General features: G+C 56.7%; 1 protein-coding gene across 3 annotated transcripts in view; it reads left to right on the top strand.

Annotated features, from left to right (window-relative positions):
• The window catches only part of FOXK2 (forkhead box K2), a 43,436-nt gene extending 20,926 nt beyond the window's left edge, over window positions 1–22,510 (top strand). For 2 of the 3 annotated variants that reach the window (XM_011373652.2, XM_023519643.1), the window contains exons 2-9: window positions 5,939–6,133; window positions 8,624–8,771; window positions 10,832–10,978; window positions 15,205–15,398; window positions 16,179–16,354; window positions 17,244–17,540; window positions 17,671–17,880; window positions 19,650–22,510. In XM_011373652.2, coding sequence (XP_011371954.1) covers window positions 5,939–6,133; window positions 8,624–8,771; window positions 10,832–10,978; window positions 15,205–15,398; window positions 16,179–16,354; window positions 17,244–17,540; window positions 17,671–17,880; window positions 19,650–19,846 — 1,564 coding nt within the window. In that variant the 3' untranslated portion in view covers window positions 19,847–22,510. The remainder of the gene's footprint in view (window positions 1–5,938; window positions 6,134–8,623; window positions 8,772–10,831; window positions 10,979–15,204; window positions 15,399–16,178; window positions 16,355–17,243; window positions 17,541–17,670; window positions 17,881–19,649) is intronic. The other variant, XR_002775948.1, reaches the window with a different exon arrangement.
• Window positions 22,511–22,722: the final 212 nt, after the last annotated feature.

The raw sequence follows: 22,722 nt of genomic DNA, 5'->3' as shown, positions 1-22,722 counted from the left end.
GGCATCAGCCGCGTGTGACGTGTTGCCTGTGGCGGAGCGCGAGCTGTGAGCACAGCGACCTGGGCCGTGGGTGCGTCCCCGTTCTCGGCGGTGTGCTGTCTCATGAATGTAGCTGCATTTAGGATGGGCTGGATAGTCTCCCAAGGAGGGGTGACATTCAGAGCCTGTGGAGTGTGGTGTCAGCAGAGACCACGACCTCTCGGGTCATGACTGGTAAGTCCAGCGACGTTAGCTGTGCTGGGTGAACAAGTACACAGGCGTCAGGGTCACAGGTACGAATGTGGCTGTGGCACTGTCCTCTGTACCCCAAACTGGGTCACACTCCCCTGCTTAGCCCGAGGCCGGCTGTCAGGGGCGCCCATGGCCCAGAGGACGGTCAGGGATTGCTGAGAGTTGCAGTGAGCTGACTTAGCATAATTGTCAGGTGTCCCAGTCCCACAAGATGTCCTTGGAACTCGATGGGATTCTGAAATGTCGTAGACAAGGGGACAGATGATGACGAGGGCGTGTCCCAGAGCAGGGCCGTCAGACTGTCCATGCGAAGGCCCAGGGCCGTGGACTGGCACTTCTGTAAAGTGCAGTCACCTGGACATCCGGAAGAGGGAGCTGTGTCCAGCCCTTGGCATCTGTGCTCACCTTGTTGGGGACGGTGGCTTAACTCGCAGCCTGGCCCGGGCCCAGCCTCACCAGAGCAGCGCAGCCTGACCGTCCAGCTTTGCACTGGACATTTTGAAAGTTTCCACATTCTTTTTTTTTTTTTGGAAATTACTTCAGACTTACAGAAAAGTTGCAAAAATAGAACAGAATTCCCATTTTCCCAGATTCCCCAAAGAGTAACATTTAGCACACTTGCTTTATCTTTACTTTTTTCTGAAATTTTCGAAAGTGTTAAACGTGGTGCATTTTACCTCTAAAAGGTTTCCTCCTGCGTTTCCTAGAACAATGTCCTTCACAGCCACGGTACAGGCCCCGGCAGCAGCGCCGCCGTGTTTAGGCTGGGCGAGTCCCTCACTGAGGCCCCCGTCCAGCGGTGTCTCCGTCTCCTGTCTTTGTCCTCCTGTCATTGTGTCCGTGCCTCGGCCTTCTCTGATGTTGTCCACGACACTGACATTTTTTAAGAGGACAGGCCAGTTTTTTGTAGAATACTCCTCAACTTGGATTTACTTGTCTGCTGTTTCATCTCGGTGAGATCTGGGTTAGCTATTTTTGGCAGCAAATCCAGAAGTAGAGTCTTACACACCTGCTTTTCACAACATTGATGAAATAGGTTCTGGCCCGAGTCTCCTGTAAACTAGACACAGTGCTGGTGCCGGCGTGTGGCGGACGGCTGAGCTCTCGCTGCCTCCATTCAGGCTGATAATGCCTCTTGGCCTGGATCGCTTTTGGTTGGTTAAAAACCATCATTGCTAACAGTGTGTAAGCCCCAGTTTCACTTTGTGTGGGTTTTTGTTTGTGTGGCAGACAAACTAGTACCGTATTTGATTTGATTTAATAAACGTTTTTAGTGTCGATGTTGATGAATCCAGCTTTTAGCGAGTTCTGGTTTCTCAGTGACGTGGTCGGCGTTCTCTCCTTCTATCTCTGTTGTTGTGCTGGCGCAGAAGGCCCCGTTTCCTGGTGTTGCTGGGCTCCTCGGCTCCCAGAGGGCCGTCACCTTGTCCTGAGTCACGTCTTGCCACCGTGTCAGGAGCTGGGCGAGGAGGTCAGAGCTGTGCTGGCCTGGCTCAGAGTCTACACGTGGGACAGGGTCCCCTGCATAACGAGAAAGAGCAGTATCCGTGTCCCGTGTGGCTTCCACACATGGGAGCCCTGGGTCTGCCACTGTGCTTCGTGACAGGTTGGTGCTGTGTTTAGGTGGTTCCCTGATTGGCAGTGAGGAGGACCCAGGACACGGCTGGCAAGATCTGGGCACCTCGCAGATCTTGGTTGAAACCTGCCGCCAGGCCAGCCTTCCTGCCACTGTCTTCGAGGTGACAGGCACCGTCAGCACTGGGCAGTGTGTGCCCCAGCACAGTGGATGGATCTGCGAGTAACTTTTGTATGTAGCTGGAGGGTCAGATTGAATGGGCTCAAAGCACCTGGCAGGTGGTCGATTTTTCGTGAAGAGGTAGCGATAAGCAGAAGGTATACAAGAAACACTGAATGCCACTTAATGCAAAGTGTTTCTGACCTTTGCTCTAGACAGACTCTGGAGAGCTCTCTTCAACTTGGCGTTGTGTTTTCAGTGGAGACACGGTCACCTGCATTGTCGCTTCGACTTGTGGGTCACAGGCTGGCGTTGCTTTTGGATTGGGGCTTTCCCGCAGTGCCGCTCGCGGTGCAGCTCGCGCGTTTGGGCATCTTTCGTTGTGTTGGTTCTTTCTCTTTCTTTGATTCTTCCTTCGTCTCCCGTGGTTTCAATGCCAGTCGAGATTTCCCTTTCCCTCTCGGTCGAGTCGATTTTGTTAACAGTTTGCAAGGATGTTGAGTAGGCCTTGTTATCCGCAGGATCAGATCGGTGCCTGTGATTCAGTACTTCAGACCCCAGAAGGGAGACGGTGCCCATGCCGTGCGGTGTCCGCGTCTGTCTCGTGTGGCCCCGGCCTCGCCAGTGTCCCGGTGCCGTGTGGGACTCAGGACAGATCCAGGCGCCCCTGGGCTCCACCTTCCTCCCTGGCCTTCTCAAGCGCCGGCTGAGCTGCTGTGGGTGTATGCGACAGGTAACCCAGCAAACGGCCTGACACCCGTGAGGGGACGGGGCGCGCGCGCCCTCACTCCCGTGGTCGTCGTGTGCGGCCGGTGTGGTCTCAGTCGCCTTCTTTTCTAAGCCTGGAGTTGATTGTTCAGATCTCATGCTCGTGATGAAGAGTTGCAAGGTGCACGGATGTAGGGCTCCTGTTTGTTTTATTCAAGTGACTTGCTTACTTTAATTACCTTTTTAGTATATGAAATTGGGTGCTTTTTCATTAATTCAGCCAGTTTGTACTGAGGGCCTGCCGTGTGTACCAGGCACTCTCCTAGGCTCCAGATCACAGCAGGCAAGGGCTTTTCTCTAATGGCGCTTGCATCGTACTGGGGGTGACAGCAAGTGGGTGCATGCAGGTGTCAGGCAGAGTCATGTGGTCACAGTGAGGCGAAGGACAAGGCAGGGTGAGGGGAGAGCGCCGGCTGCTCAGGGGGAGGCCCTTGGGTCGGCGGTGTGGTGTAGGTGGGGACCCTGGGTGGCGAGCGAGCCATCGGGTCTGGCCCAGCGTGCGCGGGGGCCTCTGGGGTGCTGGCGCGGAGGGAGCCTGGCAGCCGAGGGCGGGGCGGACGGGCCGCTTCCCCTCCGGCTCTTTGGTATGTTCGAGCGCCCTTCAGAGCTCACTCTGACTGCTGGGTGCAGACAGACTGGTGGGACCTGGGAGCAGGGCTGGGTGGGGGCCGGGCGGGGGCCGGGCTGTCGGGGGCTGGCAGTAGTAGAGGGTGTGCTGGGCTCCCGCTCTGCGGTGTGGCCGTCTGTGCACAGTGGGGTGTAGCGTTGGCCTTGCCCGGCCTGTGCCCACTTGCTGCCAGGGTGCATCTCCCTGGGCTGGCAGCCTGTCTGCAGACACTGTCCAGTGTCCCTGGGGGCCGAGGACCAGCACGCAGGAGCAGGCCGAGGTGGCGGCGTGGGAACCAGTCGTTGGGGCCGTGGGTATGTGGGCTTTCCCACACCTTTTTACATGCGTGGGTTTTTTGGTGTGTCTTCGTGATTCTGTGACGTATCCCGTGTACAGAGTGAGCGAGGTGCAGACGGAGAGCTCCATCACACAGCGGACCCCCTGGGGCTGCCTCTGGGGCCAGATGTCCCCCTCTCCACCCGCTCTTGGCCACCCCTCCTCTGTTCGCTACGTCTGTGGTTTTGTCGTTCTGGCGATGGGATGTGACTGGGATCGTACAGCCTGTAACTTTGGAGACCGGCCCTGCCAGGTGGCCGCTGTAGCAGTTGTCTGCTCCTTTTGCGGCTGAGCTGTGTCTGCGGTGTGGCTGGGCCGGTCTGTGTGACCGTTCTCCTGCTGCACGACAGTGGGGGACTTGCCAGGTTGGCTGTGACAAACGAAGCTGCCGTGAACACTGGTGTGCAGGTTTCTGTGTGAACTAAGTGTTCACCTCTCCCGGTAAACACCGAGTGTAGCTGCCTGGTTTTGTGACATGCACATGTCTCACTTCAGGAGAAAGCGACAGACCACTGTCCTGGGAGGCTGTGCCCTGTCCTGTGGCCCCAGTGACAGGGGCCAGGTCTGTTTCTTCTCATCCTCACTGGCCCATGGTGCTGTCAGTCTTGTAAATTTCACCCAATCCTGATCACTATCTGGCAGTATCTCGTGGAGGTTTTAATTTGTGGTGCCCTAATGGCTAGTGACGTTGAACATCTTTTCACGTGTTTACTTGCCATCGTGTATCTTTGGGGAGATGTTTTTTCTGAGTCTTGCCCGTTTTCTAAGTGGATTATTTTTCTTGACTGTCGTCTTTAGGTAGACCTTTACAGTCTGGTTAGGAGTCCTTCGTTGGAGGTGTCGTTTGTACGTGTTTTCTCCGACCAGCTGAACAAGGGAGAAGGGGCGTGTGTTTTCACTGTCTTAGCAGGGTCTCCGGCTGAGTAGACGTTTTCGCTTCTGGTGATAGGGCGCCGCCCTCGAAGGGTGTCTGTGCCGTGCACATTGGGCGTGTTTTGAAAGTGAGAGCGGATGGCTTAGCAGGTGGGTTGGGTGAACCCTGTGCTTCTGGCCTGAGCAGCTGGCTGATGCTGTCCCCCGCATCAGGGGAGCTGGGGAGGAGTTGGCACGGGGTCTCGTTAGAGATGCCTGTGTGCGTGCAGAGGGGGCATCGGGAAGGCCGTGGGAGACGGGTCTGCAGTGTGGGAAATGTGGGTTCCGGAGCCTTTTGCGGGGGTGGAATTGAAGGTCACGGGCCCGGGTGAGACAGGGAAGCACGGAAGCTGGAGCCTCGGTCTGGGGCATGGGCAGTCTGAAGAAGGAGCCCTGAGAGGTAGGGCCGGGGAGGGGCATGGGTGCTGGACGCCAGGAAGGAGGTGGTCAGCTCGCCAGGCTCTGCTCTGTCCACTGAGACGGAGGACTGACCTGAAGCAGGAAGCGTCTGAACCCTGCCGAGTGACGTCCCTGGAAGTGGGAGGGACGTGTGACCTCCATGTGCTGGGCCTTTCCTTGGCAGGCAGCGAGGTCGGACAGGGTGGTGGGCAGAGCCGGCTGAGCACCACGGCTGGTCCTTCAGCCATTTGTAGATGGGACCCGAATTGGGCTCTGTGGGACGGGTGTGGGATCGAGACTCTGGGACTGGGAGTCTCTAGAGCTGTTTTTAACTTATTCTGTGAAGGCGTTCGGCTTGCATTACTTTGTTTTTAATAAGTGCACTTGAGTTATGGCAAGGAAGCAATATTACAGGTGAGCCAGGGTGTTAGATTGTAAACCTTTCCCTCCAGATTTATGTCTGCTCAGTCAAAAAGCTGATAGCGTTTTTAAGTAATGACTTCTTTCTTAAATGAGAAATAGCCACAAAATTGTCTGTCTGCTTAATGACCCAATTACACCTGTATATTTGCTTCGAAAAGAAAAACGCGTACTAAGTGGTATTTCAGTCTTTGTTTCTAATCTACTGTAAGACCTAAAACAACGTTCATTTATTTTCAAAGGGACAATGCAGATTAAGTGGTGTTTGCGTTCGCTGTCCTTTTTATTTTCTTGTTTGGCTGGTCTAAATGATGTTTTGTTCACCAGAATGTTAAAATCATGAGCTGCCTTCGTGGTTTCGTTCCTCAGCTGCGGGTAGCGTGTGAGCTGCACTGGGAGTGGACTCCGAGGCAGCTCTGCCACACCCGACGGCCCCCATGCCTTCGGGGCACGTGGGCGCCACGTCCGGCCCTGGGCGGACCCCACGTCCCTCAGTCCTGCAGGACACTCACACGGCTGTTCTGTCGCAGGTGCACGTTCAGGTTCCCGAGCACAAACATCAAGATAACGTTCACCGCCCTGTCCAGCGAGAAGCGGGAGAAGCAGGAGGCGCTCGAGTCCCCGGTGAAGCCCGTCCAGGCCCATATCTCGCCCCTGACCATCAACATCCCAGACACCATGGCCCATCTCATCAGCCCCCTGCCCTCCCCCACGGGAACCATCAGGTACCGCAGCTTTCGTGGGGCGGGAGGGCATGGGTGCCACCGTGCACATGGCCACGCCCTGATTCTCGTGCTCTCCTGCTGCCTTGGGACTGTGAGGTGCCATTGTGAGTCTTGGTGATGCGCAGGAGTGCACGGTGACGCCTCACCCTTCCCCGGGGCTGGCGGACGTGGGCAGGGCCATATCGAGGGTGCCCGAACGACCGTTCTGTTTCCTTTTACAACGTGCAGTTCCCAAATGTTCCTGGGTTTTACTTAGGGTTTCTTTTTATTTGAATATAAATTGAAGGGGCAAACCATTTGGCATATTGGTCTGAAGGCTGAGCTAGGTTTTCATTTGTATTTTTAAGTCAGTTTGCTGCAATTTCCTGTAGCTTCTGAGGACTTGCTCTTTGGATTGAAGAGTCTGACTACAGGGAAGTGACAAACGTGTGTTCGTGTGATGTCCTAAGAGGGGCTGGGCTCCTCGAGAAGTGGGGGACGGCAGCTTTGGGGCACACTCTCCACGCTGAACCCGGAGCCCAGCACGCAGCCATCAGGTTGCACCAGGCTCATAGGGGATGGAGGCCAAGGGTCAGGTCAGAAGCAGCCACGGGCCCCTGCAGGCGTGTGTCCTTGGAGTGGCTCTGAGTGCAGCCTGCCGTGCGGCGGGGTTCGCCGTGACCGTCAGCAGGGCTCAGACCAGTCCAGTTGGTCGGCTGTCACCAGGAAGCCTGGAGCATGTGTCTGGGCTTCTCAGCTGTGAAGGCTGTGGACGTAGGTGCGGCGCGAGAACGCGTGCTTCTCTCTAGATCTGGGCTCCGCTGTCCAGGTCTGTTTATGGACCAGGCCGGGAGGGGCTCGCGTCGTCCACGGGTGCTGACCCTGCGTGTGGCAGAGCTGGCGAAGGCACAGAGGGCACGCAGGAAGCTCTGGGCCTCACATGCGGCCGGGTGCTTCAGTGTCTTCGGAAGAGCAGCACCAGTAGCCGCCCTCGGAAGGGTGTCTGTGCCGCGCACACGGGTCAGCAGATGGGTGGCCAGTGGGCTCACTGCTGTCCTGCGCCTGCGCCTGCACCAGGCTGGCTCCTCCCTGCCTTCCTGTCCACGCCAGCTCTGCCGAGGAAGCGCTTGTCTCCCAGGGAGCTGACTCGTCTGCCTGTGGCCGTGTGGACCGAGGGCCAGCAGCCCCACGGCCAGGAGTGTGTCCCGCGCGGGGGGAGCGCGGCGTTCGCGGGGAGAGGAGAAAGCCTGTGCGCACGGCGTGGGGCCGCGGCTTCAGCCCCTGCCCCAGCCTCTCCTGGCCCTGCTCTGTCTCCGCCCTGTTCCCCGGCCCTCTTCTCCCACGACCTGCGTCGTGCCGTCGCCGGCGTGCACCCGCCCACGCCCCTGCTGGGCCAGATGGCGGGTGGAGCGACCGGCCTTTTCCAAACTCATCGCCCGGCGGTCGGGCCACTCTCCCAGGCCACGGCCACACGTCTTACCCGTGAGCTAGTGTTCAGATCACGGAGAGTCCGTGCAGTCAGTGCTCGTGGAACGGGTGGCTGCGCGTCCTGACCGTGTGTGCTCACGGCAGAGGGTCTCAGGAGGGCTGCCGAGGGCGCAGCCATCGCATTGGGGCTACCCCCCACCCCCACACGTCCCAGCCCTTCCTTGCCAGTTCAGTTTCTGGGTGGCAACTACTGTTTAGTAGGTATTTTTTCCAGAAATTTTCTTTACATTTGTAATACTTGTCTTTTTTTTCTTTCATACAAAACGAGATCTAACCATAAAACTATCCTATGACTTACTGAATTTTTAAAACAACCTTAGCTCGGTACCCTTCCATTTCAATAGCTTGTTCTCTTTCAAGTTTAATGCTGTGTGGAAAAGGGAGCACAGACTCGGTGAAGTATCACAGACGAACGTGGCCTTGAGTCAGCGCAGAGATCAGGGGTCAGAACATTCCCGGTGCCCAGCCCGAGCCCGTGAGAGAAAGTGCGTGTTTGAGACTGGGCTCCCTCCTCCTTGGCCGTGCCCTAACTAGCCTGCCGCAGCCTGTGTGTGTCTGTCTGCGGTCCCCTCCCCTGCTGCACCCCCGTCCTCAGCCTGGCTGCCCTCGCCCCGACTCTCCCTGACCTTTCGAGGGTAGCTGGAGGCCGCATCTTCCGCAGACTGTCCTCAGCTCCTTGGAGAGGGAGCGAGCAGAGTGTGTGCTGTGTTCCTCTGCCAGGCAGGAGCCCTGGGGCCATCACATGTGGCCCTGCCCTTGGTGAGTTCCGGAAGTGTCCTGAGCTGCCATTTCCTCACGGGTGGAATAGGTGAGCCTCCTTCCTTTGAGAGTTGGTTTTTCAGTTATGTAAGATGACACGTGGAAGCAAGTGCCCAGTTTCCACAGCTCAGGGCGATCGCGAGCTCCACGGGTTTGTTTCTCCACAGGAGAAGTCGATGTTCTCGTCTGCAGTCTGTTCTCGGAACTCGGAACCAGTTATTGAAGCACAGTAGACTGATGGGAACAATCTTCTCTCGTCCGCAGTGCTGCAAACTCCTGCCCATCCAGCCCCCGGGGAGCAGGGTCGTCAGGGTACAAGGCGGGCCGTGTGGTGCCATCTGACCTCAGTTTGATGGCCGACAGCTCACAGCCAGAAAATGAAAAGGACGCTTCAGGTGGAGACAGCCCGAAGGTAAATGTTTTGTAGGCTTGAAACAGAACCCAGGGGCCACTGTGGGGCCAGCTGCCCTCGCCCCGTCGCCCGTGTCCCGTAGCATCCCCACCAGGGCCTTGGTGAGGTGTGGCCGCCTTGTGGCAGTGAGGCGCTCCCCAGGTGGCTGTGGGGCTGGCCGTGGCCGAGCATCTTGCAAACACGTCGCTCGGTCGTTGAGGACTAGGTCTCCCAGGGCAGCTGTGGGCCCAGGTGCTGAGATTGGAGCAGATAGTGGGGTGCAAGAGAAACCCTTGGTCCTCATGAGTCCCAGCAAACCATTCCTGGGCCTCCGTCCTGTCTGAACACACACGTGCACACAGCCACGCTCGGGGCGCACGGCGGCCCTGCAGGCTCTGCTCTCGTTCTTTGACTCAGTAACTCCCCTTCTCGGATTTGTCTAAAGGAAATGGGCAGAAATCTCAAAAGTTTCTGAAACAGAAAATTGGAAGCACCCTAAAGGTCCCATAAGGGAAGAACGATCGAGTCAGGGAGCTCTGTGCGACGTGTTTGCTGGCGCGGGGGGGCTCTTTCTGCACTGCTAAGTGGAAGCAGCAGAACAGAGCGCCGCAGTGTCCCTCCGACTGCACGCTCGTGGGACGGGGCGTATTCACACCAGACCGCGCAGCCACGGGAATGACGGGGCCTGGCCACGCGCCACCTCCCACGGCAGCCAGGAGCCCTGCACACGGGCACCTTGGGGACATGAGTGTCCATCTGCCCGATTAAGATCATGCCGAACTAATCACGTTGGTGCAAGACACATTCCTGATGGCAAAACTCGTAACAAATCACAGCAGGACAGCGATGCTGTTGAGTGTCCAGAACAGTCGTGGCCTCTCTGGGAGGGAGAGGCTGTGGGCCGTGGGCGCATGTGGAAGCTTCTGGGATGTGGATTGTGTTCGCTCTTGACCTAGTCTAGTGTCGGTTGTACTGAGGTTAATTTATAAAAATTTGTTTTCAGTCTCCTTGGCTGTATCATGAGCTTTTCTGTATTACAGTTCTCAATAAAAAACGTTAAAAGTGTATAGAGGAACGATAATAGGGAAACACGGCATAGGGACACCGAGGAGGACGGCGTGGTGCTCTGTGCCTGCTGCCCACTTGGTCTGCTGCCACACCTCTCTCCTGAGCGGCCGCGCTGGACCTGGCCCAAGCTCAGGAAAGGTCCTTTCAAGAGGGGAGCTGGGCCACTAGGTGACCAGTCCGTGTGCACAGCATGTGCCCTGTGCAGTCCGGGCCCACACATCGCCTTCCTTCCCAGTCCGTCTGTCTGTCTTCTGCCCATTTCCGCCTTTATGTCATTTGTGTGTGTCTGTAATCAGTGTCCGCGCTGTCCGTTCCCAGGCCTCCTCTGACAGGTACGATCCTAAATGTGTTCTTTTGCAGTTTACTGTCTGCGTCAGTGCATGTTCTGTGGTTCCCGTGTGGACTGTTTCCCAGTGGGCTTGTGCATGGTGGGGTCCTGAGCCATCACAGTGGCCGGGAGCCACTGGTGGCCTGGAGCATGCCGGGACTGGGGAGGCCGGCGGCCTGCCCCCAGCACCACGCCCACCACTGCTCCAGACCCTGGTACCGGAAGTCCGCGGCTGGCTCCTGGTGCTCACTGCTGCCTGGGGCTTCCTGCGGGAGCAGCCCCTCGGCTGGGGGCCTGGGGGACGCTCTTGGTCTGAGTGGTCTTCACTTGGGCCCTATGGTGCTGAGCGCTCCTGCCCCGCGTGGCCCCCCCGCCCCTACCACGTGCACACGGGGACCCACCAGGGCCTGGGAGGAAGCGCTTTTCTGATCATATTTTTTTCTTTCTTGCCACTTGGACTTAATCTTAATACAGTTTTAACATTTTCTTTACGTTGCTGTATATTTTTTCTCTTGTTTTCTCTACATATCCCAAATGCCTTCTTGATTATGTTTTATAGTAAAGAAGACGAAGCATTCTCACAGGAACACTTAAAAAACACCAGGGACCCTGAATTTTAGTAAATTTAGTAAACATTTTGATAATTTCAATACTTTCTCTTTTTTTTTTTTTAACTTAAATACAGGATGACTCAAAGCCACCTTATTCCTATGCACAGTTAATTGTACAAGCAATTACGATGGCTCCTGATAAACAGCTCACCCTAAATGGAATTTATACGCACATCACTAAAAATTATCCCTACTACAGGACCGCGGACAAGGGCTGGCAGGTAAATCCGTTTCAGTTTGTTATTGAATATTTGTCACATGCCTTGTGGATGCTGTTGGACAGCTGAGGGGAAGTTAAGCGGCTAGGGTACAGGTGGGGAAGGTAGACAAGGTGAGCGAGACCCTCTCCTGCTGATGGGCCTGCTGTTGCTCTTGCTGCCCCCGGGCACAGAGCAGAAGGAATAGTGTTCTAGAAGAAACTCTCAGCCTACAAGTTTTACTCTCTGGGTGCCCGTGGGCGGGAGGTGTGGGGTATTGGAGGGGCTGCCAGTGTGGTTCATGTCGCGGCTGAGGGGAGGGAGTTGGACGCCTGGCCCACCCTTCACTTTGCCTCTCCTCTGTCCCCCGTCCGTGTCTGCTGACATCCGTAGCTTTCTGAAGTGTGCCCAGAGATGGCGCCCACACTGTTTTATTGATAAACCCTTTCCTCAGAAGACACCCCCTCCCGTTGGCCACGACATGGAGCAGATGAATGCCACGCTCCCTCGTCTGAAGCGAGGAGCCTCCCACTTGTCTCCTTAGGGTATCCAACCAGGGCCTCCTCAGAGGACACTTTGAAATCAGCATGTGATATTTCTAGTGATTGGCTTCTTAATTTAGTTTTTCAAAACCGCACTGTGTAGGTTTCCTTGTTCTGTGCACCTATTACGTGCGGCCATTTCCCAGATGTACGGTAGGCCTTCAGCCAGTTCAGACAGTGTGGGAAAGGGTAAGTTTGAAATATAGACTGTTAAAAGAGTAACGAAAGAGAAGTATACATTTATAACTTTCAGATTTATTAAGTAACTAGGAATGGCTAGTTACTCTGAGGCTTAGTGAGTAAATGAGTCTTTGAAAAACGTGTGTGTCGAACCAAACTCAGTGATGTGGGCGGTGGGGGTAACCGTTTTCTGTTCAATGGAGAGTAAACCCTTTTTCTTCTACCTGCAGACGTGTAAACGTTTAATAAATAGTCTATCAACCAAATGCCGAACATTCCCCTTCTGAGGGATCTTATGTCAGGGGCTTTAGTCGTGCCAGGTGCAAAGTAAGACCCGGGCTGCGCCCTGGCCCGAGGCAGCTGCGCCCTGCTCTGAGCGAGGACGCCCGTCCGGGCCCAGCTGCCAGGCAGGTTTCACGGTTGCACAAGGAAGCCTCTCAGCACGGTGAGGTCATGCTCCAGGGAAGAAGGAAGGGGCAGAGGAGAACCCTGCCTGGCGCCCGCGGGGGGCACTGGGCAGCATCGGACGGTCCCCCCGGTGTCTCCTGACACCCGTTTGAGTGCCAGCCGCCTCCAAGCAGCGAGGCGAGGCGCTGGGCCAGCCGCACTGGTGGCTGCGGCTCCGGGGTCGACCTCACAGCCCGCGTGGAGCGGAGACTTAGAGTCAGAACTGCAAGTCAGGCCCTTCTCTCTAGCTGTCACTGACGCTTGTTTTTATCGTGGCACTTTCGTGTCTAGACCCAGGTCTGTGAGGTGGCGCTGCGCCTTCGCCCTGTGTCAGGCCACTCTTGGGACGTGTCACGCCTGGTTCCCGGGGTCCCTTTAGTTTCGGGCAGGCCCCTCGATTCCTTTCTCCTCGGCGTCCCCCGTGCCGAGCCGCAGGTGCCCTGGTCGTGGCTGAGTCTCTGAACTCTTCCCAGGCGCCTGCACTGTCGGTCTCTCTCTACCTGTGCAACCTCATCCTCATTCCCTCCCATAAAACGAAAATCCTCTCCAGTTTGCAACCTTGTTTCCGAAAAGAGCTGGATCCTTTGGAGGAAAAGCAGTCCACCGGAACAGCACGTTTTTCACCTGCGCCTGTCCAGACTGTGTCCTGCCCTCCCAGGGCAGGGAGGTGGCATCACAGTGCTTGTCAGCGCGCCCCAGGGCGCTTGAGCCTCGAGCTCGGCGCCAGTCCCTCAGAGGGAGTGTTGGTGCGTCCCAGCACGCCTGCCTTCAGCACTCAGTGGGCGCCCACGGCTCCCTGTCACACTGACTTTTGGTGTGTAGCTCTGTCTGCCCCATAGCAGAGCTTGTTGATTAATCTAGAGGAAATTCTAGGACAAAACAGATGGTCTGAGTAACCCTATCTGGAGAGCTGGCGCATTTCCTTTGGTGGCATATTTATGCCAAGATGTTTTCTTATGATTTATAATTATAGTTTCACCCAACCCAGAATTGAGGCATTTGTTGTGACTGAAACGTTTGAGAATTCTGGGGCGCTCAGCCTCCGACGGCACCCACACTAGTGTCTTGACGTGGAGGGGTGCTTGGCGCTCCCCTCACCCTGCACATTGGGCCTCCCGGGAGGTGCTGCACGTGCGTCCTGATCCCTCGTTTCTGCACAGGCTCACGTGTGGCAGGGACAGTGCGGCGGGGGGGCGGGGGGGCGCCAGTAACTGACCAGCTTTGCACCTCTCCCTGCAGTAGCCTTCTGGGCCAGGAGGGGTGGGCTCTGGGAGCCACCACAGATAGGCCAGTGTTTGGGGGAACTTTTCTCCATATTTGGCTGTGAAGGACGACACCCGCCTCTTCCCCGAGTACTGCACAGTCACCTTGGGATCGCTAGTGTCCCGGTCAGTATGGTCCTAACTGATGCAGCTCGGTTCGATCGAATTTGTGTCGAGTTAAATGTATCTTACTGTTTTGTCACATTTCCTAAGTCTCGTTGGCTGAAAAATCGCAGGTGACTGTAAACGGTGCCTCATTTGACCGTGGCATTGCTGTCAGGGCGGCGAGGAAGCGGGGCAGCGAGGCCCTCAGCTGGGAGCAGCCTGGGCTCCCTCACGGTTCGGACAGAACCCGGCCTCCCCGACCACTGAACCTGCTCTGCAGGCGAAGCAGCATTGCTAGCCCTGGCCTTGTCCTCCTCCATCAAACGCTAGCACCCCAGCCCCCTGCAGCAGCACTTCCCGCCCCAGATCCCCCGTGTGCCAACGTCCCTTTCCCCCTGGCCACGTGCCCGCCACCCACTCCGCATCCGTCAGTGCGCTTGCACCTTCATTTGGGGGCCCCCACCTCCCTTGTCAGATGCCGTTCTGTATTGTGCTTGGCCATCACTTCTGAGGTCCCCCCCAGGGAGCCATGCTCCCAACGGCATGGTCAGAGGGACCCCGGAACCCCCAGTCGGAGAATCTGCCTTCTGATCTGATTTAGGCCCGAGTGCAGCCTGAGCTGTCCACTCTCTCTGGTGGGGCAGCTTCCGTTTTGTGGAGGGGTCCATAGGAGGGTGTGGGTGGTCGCCAGCTAAACCCTGTGTAAACATAGCAGGTGTCCACCGTTATTAAAATATCCTCGATCTCGTGTGTTCGTGTATAAACAATTTCATAAATCACAGACACAGCCTAGCCGCCTCCTTCACGTTGCTGATGACGTAACGGACTTCTGCAGGCGTTCACGGAGTTCATCACGGCCTGTGACTGGTGTGGCACCCCAACAGTCACCTAGATTAATTGTCAAGTGGTATTTGATGCTTTCTGGTTTCTGAGCTGCCATTGCAACTTCGGAATTTCAGGCTGTGATTAGCTGTTGGATTAGGTTAACTGGAGAGTTCAGAAATGACGTTTGGAAAACCCAGAATTTTCTCTGCACTTACACCGTTTAGACGCTTAATGGTTTAATTGATCCATCTTCAGCGTGAACATTAACGGGCGGGCGGGAGACACTGCGTGCAGCGCTCGCACCCAGCCTTTCCTGACCCCGTGGGGTCACGGGGTCATGTCTCCTCCTGTGTAGTCTGGGCTGCAGCAGGGAGCGCTCCTCGAATCGGGCCGGCCTTTTTGTGGCAGAAAGGGTGGAGCCGGAGCTGAGAGGTTCTGTCCACGAGCCTCCCGAGGTCATCGTGAGGCTCCAGTGAAAACCGTCTCTGATCATACTTGGTAAAGGGCTGTTCCCAGCCTTGGGCTCACTTTCCTCCTCTGTTGCTTTGCCAGGTACTTTATACGGGATTTTCAGTGGCTATGACAGTTTCTATAAGCTAATTCTGTGCTCAGAAAGTACTAGAAAGGACTGGCTTAGACAGGAAGGGCAGCAGGAAAGGTGACCACAGCGCTGGTCCTTGGTTTCCTACCTGGAAAGAAGCTGGGAGCCGATGCTTTCCTGTTGGAAATAGCCTGTCTGCAGGTGGCGTAGCCGCTGAGGGGCGGGGCCCGCCCCTTCCAGCACAGCGCTGCCTTCAGGTTCCTGCTTTGCAGGGCACTAAAATGAAGCACATTTTTCTTTCTCAGCAAAGAAATATATGAATTCTACGTATTTTTTTATGTTTCATAGAATTCAATTCGCCACAATCTCTCTCTGAATCGTTATTTCATCAAAGTACCACGTTCCCAGGAAGAACCAGGCAAAGGCTCATTCTGGAGGATAGACCCTGCCTCTGAGAGCAAATTAATAGAGCAGGCTTTTAGGAAAAGACGGCCTAGGGGCGTGCCTTGCTTTAGAACCCCTGTGGGACCACTCTCGTCTAGGTAAGGACAAGGCAAACAGGAAGACCTCACTGAATGGTCGGTACGTTCACCTCGATGTGTTGGTAACTTTTCCTTTTGAAAATGAAGGAGCTACCAAATGCATTCTGATTGAAGGTTGGGACGGGGATTTGGAAAAAAGTGCCAGTGCTGTGTTTCTGTTCCTGGCGCCCCAAACGGTTCGGGCTGTTTGTAGTTTCACTTACACCCCGTTCGCACGCAGCGGTTGCCGCGTCAGCGACTCGCTGCGTACTGTAACGTGACAAGTCGCTACGCAGCAGAGCCAGGCCGTGGGATGGGTTGTGTCTCCTTTCCGTTGGTGTGTGAGAGGCTCTTTAAAATCTTTTAGCGGCTTAAACTCAAGATCGATTTGCATAATGTTATTGCCCAATTTTAAAATTACATATTTTTAGCTTTATTAACACGTACTGTTTTTAAACAAACAAAGTGACCGTAACTTGAGTCAGCAGCCCATACCCGCTCTCACACGGCCGGCTCCCACTGCCTGACTGTGGACAGGCGCGTGGAGAGAGGGCAGCCAGTCCCCCGGGGCCTGCAGCAGCGGTGCCCGGCACACGGCGGCCCCGGCACAGCCGAGCGAGCCTCGCCGAGTGTCCTTGTGAGTCCCTGGTGTTCATAGAGAAAGGAGGACTTAGGGGAGCATAGTCGGTTGGCGGAAGACAAATGACACCCCTTTTTTTGCAAAATACACGTTATTAGAACAAGGCAGCTGTATGAGCGCTTCACCTTTAAAGATCCCCTGTCGTCTTTTTGACAACACAGAAGTGCCCCGGCCTCCCCTAACCACGCCGGAGTGCTGTCCGCTCACTCCAGCGGCGCCCAGACGCCCGAGAGCCTGTCCAGGGAAGGGTCACCGGCGCCCCTGGAGCCCGAGCCTGGCACTGCGCAGCCCAAGCTCGCTGTCATCCAGGAGGCGCGCTTCGCCCAGAGCGCACCAGGTGAGCTGCCGGGGGCTGGCACGGCCAGAGGGGGGGCTCGTCACGGGACCAGCGGTCCTGTGTGCCGTGGGCCTAAGACCCTCTGCACACACCTGAGCGCTGCCTCACAGGCTCTGAAAACTGGTAGCACTGAGCGTTTAAAGCATGACTGAACGCTCCTCTGTGTGAGCTGTGTAGATGCCTGAAATAACTTAGCATTAACCCGCTTCCGTTGCTTCGTCATTCAAAAACTGTGAAAAAGATCCCCCCAAAGGAGGTAACCTGAGGTAAACTAGACACTGACCGGCAGCAGAAAGTACTCATTTGATGACTAGGTGAGCATCTGGCAGCTTAAAGTCGCCGTGCAGAATAAAAGTGTGTGCCCCGGGGAATCAGCACACACACGCAGTGTGTGGTGTGTCTGGGCTCGCCCTGCCATGCGCCTGACTGGCCAGCAGGATTTGCCTTCTGATGTCGCCATTCTTGGCCCTGCTGGCACCCCCACCCCCACCCCCCGTCGCTCCTGTCTTCCGCGCATTCCCCCTTTTACCCTGGCAGAGCTTACCGCGGCCCGTCTGCGCGCTGCACCCGCTGGGCGGTGGAGACTTCCATCCCAGGGGAGCGTGGCCTCAGTCGGGCCTCAGAGGGCAGTCTCCTCCAGCCACGTCAGCGGTGCTTTTTCACAAGGAAAACTGGGGGACGAGCTGCTGTGAGCAGCATGCACAGAGCGGAGACCGTGCCGTTAGCGCTCAGACGAGCCAGCTACCCCGCTGAGGGTCTGGCACGCGGTGCAGGGGCTGCGTCCGTCGTCAGTCTGTCCTCAGTGTGTGGTGGCAGTTGGCGGGTTTGGGAACCGGCGGGAGGAAGCCAGGACGCAGAAGCCTCACGCCTCCCCCGTCGTCCCTGGCAGGCTCACCTCTGTCCAGCCAGCCCGTTCTCATCACTGTGCAGCGGCAGCTGCCCCCAACCATCAAGCCCGTCACCTACACTGTTACTGCCCCTGTGACCACCTCGACCTCCCAGCAGCCCGTGGTGCAGACAGTTCACGTCGTCCACCAGATCCCGGCAGTGTCTGTCACCAGCGTGGCCGGCCTGGCTCCAGCCAGCACGTACACCGTCGCCGGGCAGGCCGTGGTCACCCAGGCGGCTGTGCTGGCCCCTCCTAAGGCAGAGCTGCAAGAGAATGGCGAGCACCGCGAAGTCAAAGGTGAGCGGCGGGGCCGTCGCGGGGCGCTTTCCGTACCCTCAGAGACGCCCGCCGACTGCGCTGGGAACGCGCAGGTCTCTGTCAGCCGCCTGTGGGGACCAGTGGTGTCACTCTACTCTTTTAATTTCAGTGAAAGTAGAACCGATTCCTGCGATCAGCCATGCCACACTGGGCACTGCCAGCCGGGTCATTCAGACGTCACAGGCTCCTCCTGTCCAGACGGTCACCATAGTGCAGCAGGCACCTCTGGGTCAGCACCAGCTACCAATAAAAACTGTAACGCAAAACGGGACTCACGTGGTGCCCATCCCCAGCGCTGCCCACGGCCAGGCGAACAATGGTGAGCGGGGTAGCGGGGAGGCCGCTTCGTGCTCCCTCCACGAGGGTGGCGCTCAGCGTTTTGGTTCCGACTGTTAGAATTTTAATTTTCGTCTGAGGAAATGTTTGCGTTCTCAGCCGTGAGAACCTAACACTGCGGGACACCAAGACCTGTCCGCGCGCTTGTTGGCGGGAGAGGCATCCAGTCCTTTGCCCATGTTTTCGTTGGATTGTCCTGTTGTGCTGTAGCTCTGACGTATTCTGGAACTGGCTTCTGATGCATGGTTTGCACGTTTCCTCCCATTTGTTTTTTCACTTTTTTGATGTCTTAAATGCACAAATTTCCATTTGGATCAAGTCCAACTGGTTTGTTTCCCGTTTTGTTTCTCGTGCTTTCATAGCCACAGCCATTGCTAAGTCCAAGGCCCTAGAGACTCGCCCTGCTCCACTGGCGGTTTGAGGGGTTAGCTCTTATATTTCGGTCTTTGATCCATTTGGACTTAACTTTTTTATATAATGCGAGGTAAGGCCCGACATTATTCTTTTGCACGTGGATATCCAGTGTTCCCGGCGACTTTGTTGAAGAAACTGTTCTGTCTCCACTGAGTGGTCTCAGCTCCCTTGTTGAAAATCAGATGCATGGGCTCGGTTCAGTTCTGTGTCATTGATTTTCACATCTGTCCTGATGCCGGCAGCGCATCGTCTCCTGGCCTCAGGTGTGTGGTCTGCGCTCAGACAGGCTCTTCATCGGTCCGCATCTGCCCCTGTGACGGGCTTCGCGGCTTGATTCCTGTGCCTTCGTAAAACGTTCAGGCAGAATGTGTCCGTTCTCCAGTCTGGTTCCTTTTTTTTCAGCCTTGTTGAGGTAGAGCTGACCCACGGGACTTGTAGATCCTCACACAGGAGGCTGCTGGGCCCTTGGGGTGGTGGGGACCTAGAGACGGGCTGGGCTTCACCGGCGTGGTGGCACCGTCAGCTCTCTCTGCTCAGGATGGCCCTGTGGCTTCGCGCTGCGTTCGTTCCACGTGCCTCCCTCTCCCCTCGCTCAACTTCCAGTCCCATTCGTGGGACGGGGCTGCAGGAGGTGCCATGCAAAGTAGGGCACCTCTGCCGAAGCGCGTGCACTGCTGGCACCCAGAGCCACCACACCACCCAGCAGGCGTGCATCCCAGCCCGCGACACCAACAGCGGACCCTGCGGCACTCAGGCTTGCGTGCGTGCACGCCTCTTGGCAGATGGGATCTCGATCAGGCCACCTGCCTGGGCCCTAAACCCCCTCGTGGAGGAAGGGGAAGAGCCGGGGTCTCCTGGGCGTGGCTCCCCCCCCCCCCCGTTCTTTAGCCCAGTTCCACTTGCTCGCCTTGAGGAAGCAGCACTTTTAAGCTCGGGAGCAACCCTCGTGGGTGGGCCTGGGAGGAGGCCAAGGGGGGGCCGGTCTCCTGGGCCCCATTCACCTGCGCCCCATGACCCCCCGGCCTCACATGCAGAGGGATTGGAGCGTCAGCGTGGACGTGAGGCCAGGCTGTGACAGCAAAGCTGTTTGTTGTTGGTCCCGCAGTAGCCTGACCCTGGGCCTCAGTCTCCCCCAGGGTTCTGTCCAGGTGGCTCGCTCTTAGAAGTAATAAAAGAGATTCATCTGTCATACAGATGCCCACAAGCACGCAGTCTCCAGGGGCCCGGCTGGCCACCTCGGTCCATCCAGGTCAGAGGGTGAAGCTGCCCCTCGGGTCAGAACCTGGAGCCAGTGGGTGCCTGGGGTCCCTTGGGGTCTGACTCACTGTCTCTTCGCAGCAGCGGCAAGTCCTCTGCACATGCTGGCGACGCACGCGTCAGCGTCGGCATCTCTGCCCACAAAGCGCCAGAATGGCGACCAGTCGGAGCAGCCGGAGCTGAAGCGGGTCAGGACGGAGGGCGGCGAGAGCATCGTCATCGCCGTGAGCGTGGACGCGGCGCCGGCGGCCGGCCGGGAGAAGGGCATCCAGAACTAGCGCCTGGGGAGCTTTCCCGCCTTCCTGCCAACTCTGGTGCCAAAAGGAGACACTGCCTCCCACCGACGGTCGGAGCGCGTCCTTGGGGGGTAGGGGCCCTGCGGTTGGAGGTTGCCCAGCACTGAGAACACAAAACCCAGGTGGCCTTAAAACCCTTGAAAAGACAAGTCACACCTGAAGGAACCGCTCACTGAGACGGATGCTGCCGCGCCTCCCTGCCCGGCGCCCAGCTCTGCACTCCGCAGACCCGCCGGCCTTCCGCGAGGGGACACACAGGAGCCACGCCGCCCTCAGCTCCTGTGGGGCTGGCGCTGGCGGCCAGACGGCGTTTTGCTGTCAGGCGTGGCGCTGGGACGCTGGGGCACTGGGGCACCGGGGCACCGGGGCACTGGCCGTGCCTTCTGTCCTGGCATTCCAGATCGTTCCACTTCCGCCCGGGACGCTGGGAGCCTCACGGGCCCTTGGGTGCGGGCTCCGCTTGGCGCAGACACAGGGAGCTCTGCTTGTTCTCGCGAGCAGAGACAGGCCCCTGCTGGGGCCACTCCTCCGTGCCCGCGGGGCCGCCGGGGGGACCCCGGGCTGCACCCCGGGCTGCACGAGTGACCTGCCGGACTCGGGCTGCACTTGACTGTTTCTGTTTCAGCTCCTTTTTGTTGTTCGTTTCTTTGTGTTGACTTTGTCCCTAGTATAATTTTCCACTCTAAGTAAAAGACGTCTCCTAAGTATGGTGTATGTTTAAGACAGAACTGTTCCCACCTCCTCCGGAAGAGATCCGATCTTCCGTCACTCACCCTTTCAAACAAGTGTCGCGGACCTTCGTGTGGTGCGTTTGCTGTTTTAGGTGCCGTCCCCACTGGTGCCACCGTCCGCCCCGCCCCGCAAGCCACTGCCGGTGGAGCGGAAACTGCGTGTGGACACGGCGCCCGGCGGTCAGGCGTGGGAGCGTCTCCCGCCTTCTGGTTTGTACTAGGAAATCTCCCTGGACCGTTCAGGACTGACCCAGCACCGGGGCCGACCTCTCCTACACGACATTAAAGCGGGAGAAAGGAAACGAGGTGAGAGGTGAGCAGCAGGCGCCCCGGCCCCCGGCCCTGGTCACACCCCTGTGGAAGAGAAGCACTCGCCTTTCCAGAGTGTTCCGGGGGCTTGGGGCTGAGCCGCCGGGCAACAGAAAGCCGGCTTTGGCCTGGTTGTGAATTTTTAAATGTCATCATCATAACGTTATTTATTTAAATGTAGTTATTTTGGTATTTAATTTTTTTTAAAGAGAGGAAAAAACCCTGTATTTTCCTGGTGGAATGAAACGGCTCAGAATGGTATATTTAGGCAATTTTAAAACACTTATTATTTACCTAAAGACCAAATATGATAAATCTGTTCTAAGTATTGTGTGTCAACCCACAGTAAGGCGCTGTCACAATGTTACTGCAGATAATGCATATTAAAAATTATGAAAGCACTGCACAGTAGCTGGATTTATAAATCAGCCATTTAAAAAATAAAACGAAACCACCGAGTGAGTGAGACCACGTGTGAGACGGTAGCGCAGTCTACCTTGCAGACCGAAGCGTGGTGGGAGCACCTCAGGGCAGCCGTCTGCATCTTCCAGGCACTTTACAAATACCTTAGAATGTATATTTTTACTTGTCTTTTTACTCAGAAGGTTTGCAGTTTGCAAAGTAACTCAGACTGTGCCGTGTCCTACGCATGGGGTCCAGACCTGTTTGTCACGGCTGCCGCAGCCCAGTGAGCTCTAAGTAGGTGCATGGGCAAGACCACCTCAGGATGCTGTACGGCCACACGGCAGCGTGCCCGTCACCGTCAAGAAGGACTCGGCCCGTTTGCCCTGCGTGAGCCCAGTCCAGCTGGTTCTCTCTGAGCCCGAAACGCAGCCTTTCGGGTCCGGAGGGGCTCCCGGAGGGGCTCCCGCCGGGGCTGCAGAGAAGTACCTTTCCCGAACTTCAGAGGCAGGGGCGCGTGCCTTCGGAGGCGAGGGCATGCCCTGCTCTCCACCATGTTCACCTGGCTCATTGAGTGGCATACAGGAGGGGGCAGGAAAAAAACATGGATTAGCAAACCGCCATAGTCCAGGCACCTCACCATGGTTTCCAGTTCAGCTCTGAATTCCCAAGAGCCCTCAACACACCCAGAGTCACCGAGCTTGTGTCCCTGCTGCCCAATCGTGTCACAGCTCTAGCTGTCCGCTCTCGGTCTCCAAGTGTCTCATTTCAGGAAGTTTCTGCTGTGACCTTTGCCAAACTTCTGATCCCCCTGAGGGACTGTCAACTTCATTTCAGCAGCTTTGCCCCGAACCAAACAAAACCCAGAAGGGACGCTCACCTGTGACCACGTGGCACAATAATCCAAGGCGGCTGCGTGACGGCTGACCGTCCTCTGTGTCGGTGGTGCCCCACACGGACAGCGGAGCTCCTAGCGCACCGCCCCCACGTCGTGCTTGCCAGAACAGGAGACGAGTGTCGCGGCCACAGCGGTGGGCGGCACCAGGGCTTGGGAATTCTGTGCCGTGTGACGTGAGGAGATGACAGTCTCCAAGCCCTGACCCCCACTAGTCTAGAAAGCATAGTGGTGATTTGTTTGCAAAGTTTTAAAATTTTAAAAGTACCAAGTTCCTGAAATCCAATAAAATATTTTTATTAATTTTAATTGAATGCAGAGTATCATTGTCATTTTGGTAAAATTACACAGGCATTTGTTGTTGTTTTGTTTGTTTGCCTTTTCACTGCTGTTTTCTGAGCAGGCCGAAGGCCCCAAGCCCTCGTGGCACTGGGCGTTGGCACGTAAGGTGGGCTTGGGTCATGGACAGTGGGAACAGCCCACGAATCGAGGTCACCAAAGGACCTGGGACAGCCATGTGG

This window comes from Pteropus vampyrus, unplaced genomic scaffold (genome assembly GCF_000151845.1).
Source record: "Pteropus vampyrus isolate Shadow unplaced genomic scaffold, Pvam_2.0 Scaffold227, whole genome shotgun sequence".
Taxonomy (NCBI): domain Eukaryota; kingdom Metazoa; phylum Chordata; class Mammalia; order Chiroptera; family Pteropodidae; genus Pteropus; species Pteropus vampyrus.
The sequence above is the reverse complement of the archived record's forward strand: the minus strand, read 5'-3'. Positions and strand labels throughout refer to the sequence as shown.